This window comes from Pleurodeles waltl, chromosome 9 (genome assembly GCF_031143425.1).
Source record: "Pleurodeles waltl isolate 20211129_DDA chromosome 9, aPleWal1.hap1.20221129, whole genome shotgun sequence".
Taxonomy (NCBI): domain Eukaryota; kingdom Metazoa; phylum Chordata; class Amphibia; order Caudata; family Salamandridae; genus Pleurodeles; species Pleurodeles waltl.
Window position 1 is genome coordinate 502,167,328 of NC_090448.1, and position 14,991 is coordinate 502,182,318.

General features: G+C 41.9%; 1 protein-coding gene across 9 annotated transcripts in view; it reads right to left on the bottom strand.

The window, feature by feature from the left end:
* SYNE2 (spectrin repeat containing nuclear envelope protein 2) overlaps positions 1-14,991 on the bottom strand; it is a 1,823,309-nt gene that overhangs the window by 232,897 nt on the left and 1,575,421 nt on the right. For all 9 annotated transcript variants that reach the window (XM_069207355.1, XM_069207357.1, XM_069207362.1 and 6 more), the window contains 2 exons: positions 11,822-12,016; positions 6,513-6,638 (listed from right to left, as the gene is read on the bottom strand). In XM_069207355.1, coding sequence (XP_069063456.1) covers positions 6,513-6,638; positions 11,822-12,016 — 321 coding nt within the window. The remainder of the gene's footprint in view (positions 1-6,512; positions 6,639-11,821; positions 12,017-14,991) is intronic.

A 14,991-nucleotide genomic window follows, 5' to 3' on the forward strand; every position in this document is an offset into this window, starting at 1 on the left:
TCAATATTTTCTAGTGCGTCTTAACAAGAGACGTGCCTATCTTTAATGCTTAAAGACGTTGCGTTTTCTGAACTTTCATGCTGAATCCTGATGCCTTGCTGATGGACTGATGTCCTGAGGACGAAGACTGATTCTGCTTGCTGATCCACATTGTGGATAGGTATTATGAGTTAGACTGTTGATTTTTATTCTTATTTGCTTTTCCTTTCAAGGTACCAACTGCACTGTTTTGATAGAGCCATAGTTAGATGTTTTTAAAAATTTGTGTTACTAAATTATTTTGCATGAAGCCCAACATGCTGCTGCTAATCTAATGTTAGTTAAGGATCCTCACTAATAAAATGATGCTAATAGGGAATAATGCTTGATGAATTTCTCTGCTGAATTCGAATGTATATAATCACTTTGATGCAGTTGACTTTGCTATTAATTTTCACTGTAACCTTAGAATGTGTTGTAGTTCAAGCTTTGATTAGATTACGTTTCTTCCACCGCTTTGGACAGCCAGTATTGTTTCTGTATGTGTTTCATTTGATTTTGAGATTTATCTACATGACCTTAGCATTGTTAATCAAGGGAAATAAATATTCTAACTTTTACTAAATGGTGTGGTTATTCATGACTGAAAGGTCATGGTGTGTGACAATTACTGACTCCATTGATTATTATTGTTATTAATTAGTTGATGATTATTGATATTGTGTATTGGTTATTGACTATTGATTTGCATGTACTGGAGCTATGGTAAGAACATCTTAATTGCGAGTTAAAAGGTTCATCGGTCTATTTGCGTCCCCTTGTAAGTTTACTTATTAAGGCCAGACGTGTTAACACAGCCATTGAGTCTGAATGGTCCTTTGACCCTTTAGAATTGGTCGCTGTATTTAGGCCGTTCGGAGTGGCTGCTGAACAGCCAGGAAGAATGGATGTTGTTCCACCCTGCACTACTGTGAGATCAATGAAGGTGCATGTTGTCCTGCACACGACTGGTAGAGCACTGGGTACCCCACAATTGTCTGTGCGCCACAGCAGGACTCAACTGCTTTCTATGTCCACAGATGCATCTTCAAGTCCTGGAAATGGAAGCTCCATATCGCAGTAAGCATACCCAGTAAAGTAGGTCCATGCAGCAATGCTCATGTGGGGCAGGACTCAACTGCTTTCTATGTCCACAGATGCATCTTCAAGTCCTGGAAATGGAAGCTCCATATCGCAGTAAGCATACCCAGACAAGCAGGACCATGCATTAATGCTCATGTGGGGCAGGCCTTTTGATGGTGCTGCTCCACCTCTTCTAGCCACCCACAGACACCAGTTTGTCTGGTATGCAGTACTTTTCCTGGAAGGCCTGTCCATTCCACCCTGGAGCAAACCACAACAAGTATTGTGGAAACTTTCCTCCGGTCGAAAAATCCACGTGAAAAACTGAGATCAAACCCTGTGTTCCAATAAACAGTTACCTCAACTGTATAATACTCACATACTTCTGTTTCCAGCAATAATTCAATCCCACTGACATCTTTGTACTATATTTGCGATTTCATTTCTTGTACTATTTGCGCAGTGAAGGAGAGGAAATCTTTATTTCTTATTGGGTTTGTAACTATTTTTATGTTGCTATGAGGCTCAGCTCATTGAAAGGAATGGTAAAATGATCACTCCTATACAAAAGGCATGTTTACATCTGTCAAGCCATTCAGGGTGGCAGCTTGGTCCACAACAGTTATAGTAATAATAGTAGTAATAGTAGCAGTATTAATCATATTAGTAGAAGTAGTACTAACACTGCATGTAATACCTGTAGGGCACCATAAGGCAGGGTGCATTATTTTACATATGTAGACATATCTGCAAGTGCAGATATGGCCCTGCTATGTCTTTGTTGATTCTTAGACATAGTAAGTGACCAGGGAAGCCATACTAAATACATGTGCTGGACATTGGTCAATACGAGATCCGCAGCTACATGATGGCTTAGCTGAAAATAGGGATGTTTGGTATCAAATATCTCGTATTAATAAACCCACACTGATTCCAGTGATGGATTTATTAGTACATGCACCCAGAGGGCACCTTAGTGGGGCTCTCTGAAAACATACCAACTGCTGGTGGGCTCACTGACTAGTTCTGTCCAGTTTGCCACAACAGACGAGATTCTGACCCCCAAAGGTGACAGCCTTTGCTGTCTGGAGGTCAGAAACAAAACCTGCCCTGGATGACCTGCAAATCTGCATTCCAAGGCAGGAGGCTTCAAAGAAGCCCACCTTTCTTTGGTATGCAGCTCTGGCCTTTCTCAGAGGAAGATGCCGACCCCCTGCCTCAGAGCCCATCTGGCACCTGGACAGGTGGGAAAATTAGCTATGCAGAAGGAGTGTTGCATTTCCAGGCTGGACACACCCCTAAGGTGATCAGCCTGAAATTAATACAGCCTTAGGAATTCCATCATCTTGTTTGTGGTAGAATTAAGAATTCTGGGACAGGGTGATGTCCACTCTCCAAATGAAGTGGTCGTCTAGGGAATGTAGTGACCCCAAGGGTTAGTAGCCCATTGGCTACTCCACTTCACTCCGCTTAACGTCCCCTAAATTGAGTATTTAGGTGTCCATCTGATACCAGGAAAGCAGATCTTCACTGAACACAAAAGAGGGAGTGGACAAGAAGTCTGGTGAACACGAGAACCGAGGAGCATGACTGACTTGCCACCAACCCTGCCAGCCTGCCTGCTGCACCCGACCCTTGAGGACCTGTCCTACCACTGCAGCCTCCAAGAAACCGGGAGAGCTGCCAGCGCTTTGCAAATCGCCAAGAGGAACTCCAGTAGAGTAGCAGAGCTGCTTTCCTGCATTTTGCAGGCACCCCAAGAGAACTGGGAGGACTTTGGACCACTGAAAACCCAACACCTGAAAGTACCACTGCAGTCGCTCGAGCTGAAGTGGGCCAACGGTGTCCAATGCCCTCCAGAGATGAAGCCCGCCTTGAATTTGCCCACTGTGGACTTCCCAATGGTGCCTGCAGCCTCTTTCTGTAGAGTCCTCTTCAACCTCGAGTGACCTGGAGACAAAGACCTGATGCCTCAGGACACCTCTGTAACTGTCCTCCCCAGACGAAGGAGAAGTGGACAAAGGGTGTCCCCATGTCTACCAGCCTCATGAGACCTGAGCCCACTTGTTGGCTTAGTCAGACCGGACCCCAGTCCACACCTGGAGACTGTTTCTGCAGAGTCCCTCCAACTGTGACTCTACAACTCTGGCACCGGATTCGATGCCAAAAGACACCACTGCACCCAAGCCCCACAGGCCGAGGAGAAGTGGACCAATGGTGTCCCCATGTGCCCGAGAACCTCAAGGGCCGAGCCCCCATGTGAGTTCCCCTGGACTGACCTTCCAAACTCAGCTTACAGAAACTTCCCTACCGGACCGTTTCCCGTTGAAGTGAACGGGACACACACCTCTGCACTTCTGCACCCGGACACCTTCCGATGTGACCTATTGGTGTGGCCATGGACCATGCCCCATACTCACCTTAAGTCTTGGTGAACAGTCCTGTAAGTCGCTGTGAAGTGTCCGAATGCAGTTTTTCCTTCACTGGATAACATTACCACACCCAAACACTTTTGAAAACTGTAAAAATCTATATTTCAAAAAGTACTCACCTGATTCTGGGTATCTTGATATCTAATTTTAAATAAAAGTATGTGTTGTTTTTATAAATTGGTGTCAGATTCTTTTTTATTGAGTGTGTCTTACTTACTTCCTATGTGTGTGCTTTGCATGCTTAGCACTACCCTATGATATGCTTAACTGATAGCCCACACCACCATAAAAGAGAGCATTTGAGGTGTCATTTGTGTCTCTGTAGTTTCTCTGGGGTTTGCTTGGACCCTTTGCCCAGTGTACCACTATATAAAGCCAACCTCTTACATACTGTTATTGGTGCTATTAGTATTCATTATTATTAATTTGCACAGCACACACTGCAAGCTGAATTGTCTCTTGGAGCTAGTATCCTTATTAAAAGAACTCACTATATTGTCCTCGGAAGAATGAAAGACTGAACGTGCCCTAAAGGGATCGCTCCTGTGACCACCAGATGACACACAGCTCCTTGCAGCTCCGTCACAGCGTGAGACACATGGAGGTGAGCCACAAGCAGAGGACAGAGAGGGTTATAGATGTAAAGTAGTGCTTCATGCAGGTAAGTGCAAACACTCGAGCGAGGGACCTATGGATTCACCCAAACAGCAAAGAGCATTGAGTGAGAGAGGAACACTCTACAGGGCTGAGTCAAGATGTGCTTTACAAAGTGTCAAATGAAGGGCAGGTAGAGGCTGATCAAAGAAAGCCTACGGTTAAAAGGGTCAGCTCAAAAGCCTACTCTTTGTACATTGCTAGCAAAAGGTCTGTTTGAGAGCCTCACAATCACAATGCAGACCTAACAAAGACCTTAAGCTAAGCGGTTGCCCATTGCAAAGGGTCTTCCTGCACCACAGTTGCTTAGATGTCACCCAGCACTAAACACCATCTGAGGTTCCAACATACACCTCACCCATGTTGGAGAGCAAATTTTAGTAATGCCTTTTGTGCACCAAACATCAGCATTTGGTGGCCTTTAAATTCATGTTTAAAAGCCTAACATAGAGAAAAAAGCTGCACTGACACGTATTTCAAAAGTGTACACGTTTTTCATTTTATGTCAGATGCTGTGCCTACAAGAACTGACATAGTCCTAACATGATCTAAAACAATGTTGAAATATACTTTCAATGAATGGTTGCTCTAATGAACAATTACTAGTAGAACTGTATTGAATCATGTTTAATGATTTAACAGTATAAATGTGCAGGTGTGCAGAAAAATGAATGCACATCTCTGCCATACATAATGTGATGCTTTAACAAAGATTGCAATTATTAATGAAGTGCTTTCATATTCTGATGATATATTATTAGTATTGAATTCATATATTTGCATATGATGTGTGTTTTATTAATGGCGATATTAATGCTTTATATTTCTTGTGTTAGTGCAACTAGGCCTGAAACGTTCATATTGCAGTCATGCAAAATTGTTATTTCTTTCCTTCTAACATGAATTTTCCCACTAGGTTGTTTCACATGAATAGTAGAGAGCCCTATTGTATCATGTGTAATTTATTTCCACAGTGACCTTGGAAGTGCAACATGAGGACTGAACATAAACCAGTATTATTGTTTAGCAGGCTAACTCTCATGAGAAAGGAGAAACTCGTCTTGTGGCTTGGGAAGGAATGTGGATTGACAAACAAATTATAAAACTATTGGAGTCACACGGAAAGGAGAGATGACTACACACCAAACCTGGGAATGTTTGTGGATGTTTCATATTTGATTCCTGCCATACTCCTAATGGTTATTTCGCCATTTGCGTAATATGGACTCATCAAACTGACCAATCAAACTGTTTTTCTAAGTTAGGGAAGGACTTGTAAGTTCAGAGTCAGTCTCCTTTTGAATCCTGTTCTGTTAATTTAGGCCCCTTTGATGTTCCTGATTTCCATGTGCATCCCGTGTTCTGCACGTTTCCCCCTGGTGGTGCCTTTAACAGACTTTGCTGATCTACATGCTTTGCTGACAAAACTGAATTGAAAACTGATCCTAGGAGAGGTACATTCTAATGCAAAAGGTTTTTTCCCCTGACCTGCTTTCCTCAGTAGAGTTAGCATGCTGACACATGCCTATTTTACTTTTTAGTTTGTCTAACTTAGCCTGAGATAGATGCTTTTCCAAATTATTTTAGTCTTTTCCATTTGACTTTTGCCTGCACATGTAGCCACTTCAACACATGCCTGTCCTAATTTGGTCAGTAGTAGGGAGAACCTCTGTCCCAATCCCTGTTTTCTGAATCTTTGTAATTGGTTTGACTAATGTATTTGTAGTCTGAATGGAAGCATGTTTCTGTCTCACAAGTGATTGCTTTATTAATATGCATTATTATTATATCTTTACAACTTGATTCTGTGCACTATTTACGTGACTTTGGCTCGGTGGTTATAAAATAAAGCATTGAAATATTTATCTTGATTGGAGTATTCTTCCGTGGCCACATGGGTCATGGTGTTTAAATTTGTTGTTTGGGTTTAAATTGATTGTGATTGGTTACCACACTCTTCACTGGGTCAAAAGATCCCAGCGACCTAGGTGAAGTGTTTCCGAATCCTGAGAAGGATGAGAGAAACATATTAAAACCCACACAATCTACTTGAGACAGAAACTGTTAGCCCCCACCATCATGGTGTTCATGACACTGTTTACTTCAAAGAAAAAAATCAAGGTTGATGTTGCAACATCAGCATTCAGGAGGCATAACAATGGCAGACTTATGAGATTTCACCGGAAACTGGCACATTGTCTAATCTTAAACAACTTACACTTTGTCACTGAAAAGAACAGGCAGATGAGCTGCAATAACCATGTCTTGGCAGAACACAGGTCTTCAAGAGACGAGTTCTGCATTTTCCGCAGCACATGCACATACCTGATAGAGCTCCTTCGATTGTGGCAGGTCATCGTATCGCTCTGGAAGGTGCTCATTCACTCTGACCTTCAGATCCTGCAGCATTCTGCCCAGCTCTATTATCCGATTTTCACAAGTGTCCCAGGTCTTATTTTAGAAAGAAAATGCAGCAAATGTAATAAATAAGCATGTAGTCAAAATCGTGGTTAAACACTAGCCAGCTTGTATATTAACAGTTTGTGGGCATGTTTCAGAGTGACAATCAAAGGTTTAAACTTGGTTAGAACTCTTCCCAGAGCATTGCAACACTTATAGTACATATAATCCCTTTATAAAATAGCTGTTCATATATTCAGGACAGCTTGAGGCCAGGTGTTATATGGAACAAAGGCCCGGGACGTACTGTATGATAACAAATAATAATGTATTGGAGATTACTCTATCCTCTCTGTATGTTAAGATCATATGATATCATATATTCATAAATCATGTGATATGATATATGATATGAAATCATATGTATGATCATGTATGATATGATCATTACTTTATCCTCTCTGTATGATATGATCATGAAACTCTGCAGAGACATGAAATATCTATATGACTTACAATAGCGGGTACTTAAAGTCACATTTTACAGATGGTCTCAGACATCAGATTGTGCCTGTAATAAGTCACCAATGTCTTTCTTAACCTATAATATTTTAATATTTAATAGTAGTTATCTGAGAGGGCCTGCTTTTCTACACCTCCTCTTGTTGGTACTAAGGCATTCCCTCCTTGCCTACAAATGTGACTTAATCTATGGCAGAACATGACCCCACCAGAGTCCCATGGAGAACAACAGTTTGTTCAGTGTGAGGAAGGAAATGCAGACATGCAACCACCTGCAAGAACAAGCTCCACCTGCCTCCTGCTTGCTTTCCCTTTGTCACGGAGTCCGTGGCAATTTGGGGTAATCAGGGGCAACAATCATGCCATGCTGATAGCAGCCTTTATATAGGGTGGAAACGCAGTGAGGACTGCCAGAGCCATCCTCTGACATGGATGGTTTTCCTTTTCTCCTCATCTGGCAGTTCACTTTGAAAGTACCAATGGGTTATTGCCAACCACAAAGCAATGATTTCCTTAGAGCTAATGACTATGGAGGTCACATTACAAAACTGATTATACTGATCATGCGAACATGCTAGGATTCAACAGAAACAATTGTCCTTATTACATAAAGGGGGTTATTACAACTTTGGAGGAGGTGTTAATCCGTCCCAAAAGTGACGGTAAAGTGACGGATATACCACCAGCCGTATTACAAGTCCATTATATCCTATGGAACTCGTAATACGGCTGGTGGTATATCCGTCACTTTACCGTCACTTTTGGGACAGATTAACACCTCCTCCAAAGTTGTAATAACCCCCAAAGTGCCTACCATTAACGTCCCTCGGTCTCATCCTATGATGACCTGCAGACTTTGGCCACAAGGGTTGAAACATCAACGAGTACTCATAGACTGTGTTTGTGATATCAGAATTCAATAAACAGATGTTTAGTTTGTCCAGAAAATCATCCCCCATACATACAGAATTAGTCTCCTCACCTCCAGTTTTCAATTGCTGCTTCCCAAAACCTTTTATTGAGCGCATTTTTTCACAGTGTGGGTACTCATACCACAGGGTCCTCGCATCTCTGTTTCACAGATTTTGAAATGACACATGGACATTCCTCTTACAGAAGGTTTTGTTTATTTATTTTATAGAATTGATTACTGTTCAGAACACTGTATACTTGGTTAGACTGTATGAATAAAACTCATGGAAATATTGCTGCAAGAGAAAAATGTCACCATGGGTAGTCTCATTATCTTCAGTATTCATATGGGATAGGGCCAATTCATGCACAGCTCTGCAGAATCTCCAGAGAAAAGGACATGCTGTGAAGGAGCTAGTAAAAATACGGGTAGCCACTTGACACCTCATCATGCCCTTCAAGTAAACATATAAGCTACAGGTATGTCATGCTGAAGAAAAAGACCAGGAGTCTCTACTTTAGGGATTTTGATGTTACAAAGCCACTCAAGCCATGACTAAAAGGCTTATTAGTCACTTGGCCTTGCTCAGGCCAGATTAGATTTGTGAATATCCCACTGTGGAAGTGACATAGAGATTTCACAGCTCACCAGCTACCTTTGCTAGGCACAGGAAACTATTCCCATGCAGCTCACCAGAGAGCATTGTTATAGGCAGTAATTCACAGTGACCAATAACTCGCACACTTACACTAGCTGTGAGAAACACTATACTGGGGATCTGTACCAGAAACAGAGCATGGTGAAGTGGAACAACTCAGTTTAGAAGCAATTTCTTCAACCGAGGTGACGGCACAGATGGCGTCCTCAATAGACCTACAGATTAAATCCATTTGGGTCAAAACGTCGACACATATGCACTCACAGTTGTCACTTGTGTAATGGTGTCAAACTTTGTCTTGAGTAGTGTACTTTAAATCAGTACGGGATAAATCATCATGACACCCTAAGTTTGTTCTGTACATATGTAAAATTGTTATTACACACCAAACACTTTCTCCACCTAACGCCCTCTGCTCTTAACTACTGCATTCATTGGAACAAGATATATGAATAATACATTGCATTTTCGAAATTGCTAACGAGACCCAATGTTTCATTAAATGTGTTACTGTTCTAACAAAATGTAAATTACCTAATTGGGTGGAAAGATCTGTGGCTGAACTAAATCCATGGAACAACTGTCTGCGTGGTAGGCACAGGACAATTTCATAAAGGTGCCCCTGGTTCTTAGTAGGCTAGGATCCTTTTGTGTTAATCATCAAACCCACACTATGACTCTTTGTGGTGCTCAGCAAGTCAAAGGGCTTAGGTTGCCTACATATTATAAGCAGTAAAATATTCTTAACAACTAACCACCAAATCTTCTGTTTCCAAGACAAGAGGCAGCCTCTCTTCACAATATACCATTATCTGAACTTAAACACACCTATTCACTGGTTTAAAAGTAGGATATTCGTTGTCACTTTGGTATTTGAATAATGCACCAACATCAAGTAACTTTTAAAGGCACTGCAACATCACACTAGAGTTATGTGCTTCTATGGAACGGTCTCCCAGTGATTCTGCACTGACTGTTTGCATCATATGAGACATAAATCCTCAGATGAGTGCATTATTCCCCATTGTGTCTTCAGTTGCAGCCAGAACCCTGCCTGAGTTAGTTTGTTTTATTGCTTCATGTCAATCGCCCAGGGAATTCTCTATTGAAAGCTGGTACAAATGGAAGTGACTCAGTTAGAGGTGGGAGGACTGCCAAGTTACCAGTGGCAGAGAGTTAGGTGGCTGAATTTTTGGAAACCAATGACCCAGAAGCCACTCACATTTGCGGTACCCTTGCTAAGCCACTGATTGTGCGAAAGCAAGGAAAAACAGCAATGGCTCCAAGGCGCACGTAGAAATCGCCCTGAGAAAAACAGAAACAATGCAGTGGTAAAAAAAAGCATGATGCCCACACAGCATTAAGCTGTGCCTAAAGTGCATCTGAATCACTGACAGATTCACTGTAGGCACAGTGAGCTCTGTCGAGCAGGCTGCTAGGGGGCCATTTGGCAGTTGCTAAATGACCCCCAAAGTCTTCTGCCATAAACATAAACCATTTTTTACAAGAGGTCGTTGTGATAGTGGTGCCAGGTGCTTGGTGGTAAGGAAGCATTGACCCACTTTAAGAACTTTTTATCTACTGTTTTTGCATATGCTTTTTGTAGGCCGGAGATCTTTGCATACCATTTGGGCTACCCTTCCCACATGTTGTTAGAATTTGTCAAATCTTTTAGGCATTGTTGTACTTCATGTACAGAGAACGGGTAGCATAGGTTAGTGAGTCCTTCATATGTTTTTCATCATGGGCAAACTCCATAAAAGAATTGTGGGCAGCAATTGTGTTTGGCTTTCCCTGTTCTTCATATGAGGAATCTCGTAATGATAGTGTTGGCTCAATCCTGGTGTTATCTGCTGAAGTCAGTCATGAAAAGTCAAAGTCTTGTAGTTGGGCCTGACTGAAGTTGAAAGAGCCATGGCAGCCGTTTGTTAAGCAGCTTGTTGTATAGTATATACTCTTTCCTGTCTTAGATTCATTCATTCTGTGCTTGCAAGGCTGCTGATACAACGTAGTGTTAGTCTGAGGGAAATGAGCAAGCCATACATGTCTGTGGACTGTTTCAATAGTGTTTTGCAGGGACAATGGTGTTAAGCATGAGGATGCTCTGACCCCACTTCTACTAAGCATGTTGGCTTTTTAACACATCATCGGTATGTGGTAGTCATAAACTGAAACCTCAGTCTCTCGACTACCCAAGAATACTGAGTAGAAGATGGCTGGAATAGCGATGCCATTCTACAAGATTAAAGAAATGCAAATTAACTTTCATTTGACACTTCCAAACAGTTTTAGGCACATTCTCCTGCCCTTGTACAATGATCATCTTTTATTTCTCTGTGGGCGACAGCAGTTATCCAAAGATACGTCAATTTACCAAAGCTAATTTTGGATAGCCAGAGAGCTTGAAGTAACATGAATCTGTAGCTCTCAGATATCCTGTGCTATATCGCCAATGTTGTTGATTCGCTCATGCTTCAGCACTGTCACACAGACCACTTATTATTTGTTAGAGAGTACTTTAGAAGATGGGTGGAGGCGGAGATTATTGTTTTACAAGAATCCTGGAACATTCTATGGGATGAGCATTTCAAGCAGTCATTTTTACCCTAGGACAGGGGGGATTTTGTGAAGGGGCTGGGGCACATCCACACTGCACTTATCTCAAGTGTTTCCTTGTGCTCTTTTCCTACTCATCTCATCTTCAGGTCTGGACCCCAACAGTCCCACTACTGGAAGTTGACTGCTGCTGACTGTCTACTTGATCACATCTAATCACATCTATCATCCCACCATGGCCTGCTTAAGGGCTTTTTATCTGTGTGTTAAATAGCAAGCAACCTCATATTCCTAGGACATTTTATGAGGACACTTCCCCTAGATAAAAGGCCTCTGCCATGTTACATTTCTTTCTACAATTTCACAATTGTTAATTCTCCTTTGAAAAGAAAACTATGTTAGAAAGTCAAACAAATGTTACCTACATTTTTGGGCAGAAACCATATGAATCATAATCTAGCTATATCAGTTTATTGCATGACTTCTATGATTTTTGCATAGTTAGTATTTTTACTGCACATAGGTGTGACATGCAAAAAAAGTTCAAATTAATCTAATCAGATGTATATCGAAAGTGGTTTGTACCTCCACAGTTTTATTAAACTGATGCATCATCTTGTCCAGCTCAGCATGTACATCCTTCCAGCTCTCCTCTAGTTGTGCACGTTCCTTCTGCAGACAGGCCTTTGTCCCAGGGTCAGCTACATCCTCGATCGGTTTTGCAGCACACACCAATGAAGAATATGTGTGTTGCCATCTCTGGAGAACTCTTTGATTGTTCTGTGGATAGTAAAACCATGATAAGTGCTGTGCTATAAATTCTTAATTCCTAAATATATTCTTTGCCAACATAATAAAATTACCGTTAGACAGATGCAACATTTTTTTGCAAGCTACAAAGAACCATTAATGTAGTATAATAATGTTATACCAGCACAGATACCATAAAAAGCAGTTTATCATTTTCACTCCGATAGAGATGTTTGCTCTTCATTATCACAAAGACTACAACAAAAACTACTGAATGGGATTACAAATAAGTTGGCATGAAACTAGAAATGTACTCTTTTGTGGTTTTGGATTGTGAATCCTGTCCGTAGCTTGTGAGATATTTGCATTACAAAAGGTGTTAGGTGGACTTTAAATGGTTACATTAGAGAGCTATCTTTACCATTAGTTTGCAGATTTTGGGCAGATATTTATACCTTGAGTGACGTGTGTACCATTTGGGTGACATTACTGCCGTCCCTACATGCTCGTGGCCCTTCAGTGACCTACGTGTGGCATTCCGAGTGGCTAACTTGCATTTCCTGAGTAAACTAGCTAACTTTTGGCATATTGTTGGCATCCTTGGTGATCTATTGGCTAAACCTGCACGATAGTGGCCCATTCATGAAATTTTTTGGTACTCTTGTACATCTGTAAGGAAGTGAATTATTAGTTGGATAGAAATCCAGCAAAAGTAATATAGTCAGAAACGTGATAGGTTCAGGTAAAGTTTTAGTAATTTAAACCTGAGTGCAATCTCTGATAGGGACCACACAGAGAAGAATTGCTTAAATTATGCAAAGCATTTAGAAGTACAAAACAGTTAAAAAGTCAAAGACGCAGAAAGGATATCTCACTCCAATATATAAATACAGATTAACGTTTAACAAGCAAAATGACACGAAAATGACAAAAATCAAATGAGGGGAACTGAAGATTTGAAGTTGTAATGAATTAAGTGAAATTAGCACCAACAAGATTAAAGCACTAATAACAGTCTACTGAAGCAGTAGACTGCGACCTAGGTGTGGTTTGAGGCCAACCGCCATGGACCCTGATTGGATACAACAAATGAACTGTTCCTGTCCTGGAAGTCAAAAACCTTGAAAGATATTTCAAGTTCCACTTCAGAAAGAGACTTTCTGACTTTTTTTAAGAAAAGCTTTGAAATGTCTTCTCAGTTCTAATGTAGAAAGGGACTGTGGCACATTTTGAGAAGAAAAATACTCCCTTAGTGGGCCTTTGTTGAGATCGTAGTCATCACCATGAAGCTGAAGGCTGGATACTTGAAGCAGGTTGGTCCTGCAGAAGCTCTGGAGCTTTGGAGATTTCTTGATGAAAACCTTTAAAGTCCCAATGCAGAATAGGACTAAGTTGTTTGCTTTGACAGTGCTGGAAGCCTTGACTGTGAGAAAGCTAAAATTGAATTTGATGCCCTGGAACTGTCGGCTGGATTTCCCAGTGGGCTGCCCTGAAGCTGCGGAGGAAAAGTTTTCAAAAGTTTCCAAACTTTCTTCTGGTGCCCAAACAACCAGTGGAGTACACTCCTAAGCCCAACAAGACCCCAGGTGATGGCACCTAGAGACTCTGAGTGTGTCCGACAGAGGTCAACAGCAAAGTCAATTTGCCACTAGTCATCTGGGTACGTCGGGAAATACGTCTCTTGCAGCTTGTTGTGTTCCTGTAGTAACACAGGAGGCCGCCAACTGACCATTGGAGTGCACTTCTTTGTCCTGGGTACAAGAGGGAGCAAATTCAGTCATACAGAGCTCCACTCAGGTTACAGACAGCAGGCCCAGTACTCTTCTGATCTGCTGCAGGGCTAGAAAGTGTTCTGAGGGGGTGCCTTGGAGTGATATACTTAAGCTTTGCACATACTAGTAGGTAGTGTGAATCATAGGCACTTCTTAAACAATGGATTAAAAGATCCTGGGGGCAACCCTACCCACATTTTCAGATGCTCCTTTCTGCCCTACTGCAAACAACCCCACAATGCCCCTCGCTCTCAAAATCCGAGATGGGGAAACCCCTGTGCAGAGTCTGTGTGCCCAGCCAGAGGTTTGGCCTAGTGTTAGACCTGTCAGCCTTTGGGTGGTCTTCTCCCAAACGTTTTGCTTGCTTTGCTTGCCTCATATTTGTGCTGATTCTTTTACTGGCCTTAGGACTCTGATCACTGCTGATCAGTGCTAACGTGCATGTGCTTCTCCCCTAAGCATGGTAAGATTGGTGTATACACAAGATGCATATTTGATTTACTTGTAAGTCTCTTGTCAAGTGGCATACCATATACCTAGGGCCTGTAATTTAAATGCTACTAGTGGGCCTGCAGCACTGGGTATGCCACACACTTAAGTAGCCCTTTAACCATGAACAGGCCTGCCACTGCAGGGCCTGTGTGTGCAGTCTGACTGCCACTTCAACTTGGCATTTAAAACCCATTGTCAAGCCTTAAATTCCCTTTTTAGTACATACAAGTCACCCCTAATGGAGGCCCTAGGTAGCCCATAGGGCAGGGTGCTATGTTACTAAAAGGTAGGACATGTACTTTTAAGTTTTAAATGTCGTGGTAGTGAAAAACTCCCCAAGTTATCTTTCACTAATGTGAGGACTACCACTCTCATAGGTTAATGTTGGGAATTGCTTAATATACTTTTAAGCTGTAATTCATAATTGAGAAGGAGTAGCTATGTTGTGTTTCACATCATTGGAACGGTAATACTGGTAAAGTTGGATTTAACTTTACTATGTTAGAAAGGCCACATTTAGAAAGTGGGCATTTCTCTCCTCTTACAGCTCTGTGTGGCTGCAGCCTGTCTCAAGTACACGTCTGGGGTGGGTGACAGCTACACCTTGTGCATTCCCTCTAGGCAGCCACAAACACAGGAAAGTTAGGTGTGCCTGATGTATCTGGTTGGGCAGGAAAGGCAGAAGTGGATGACACACCTGAATAGGCAGTGCCTGTCCCCACACAAAGGGCTGATTACCCC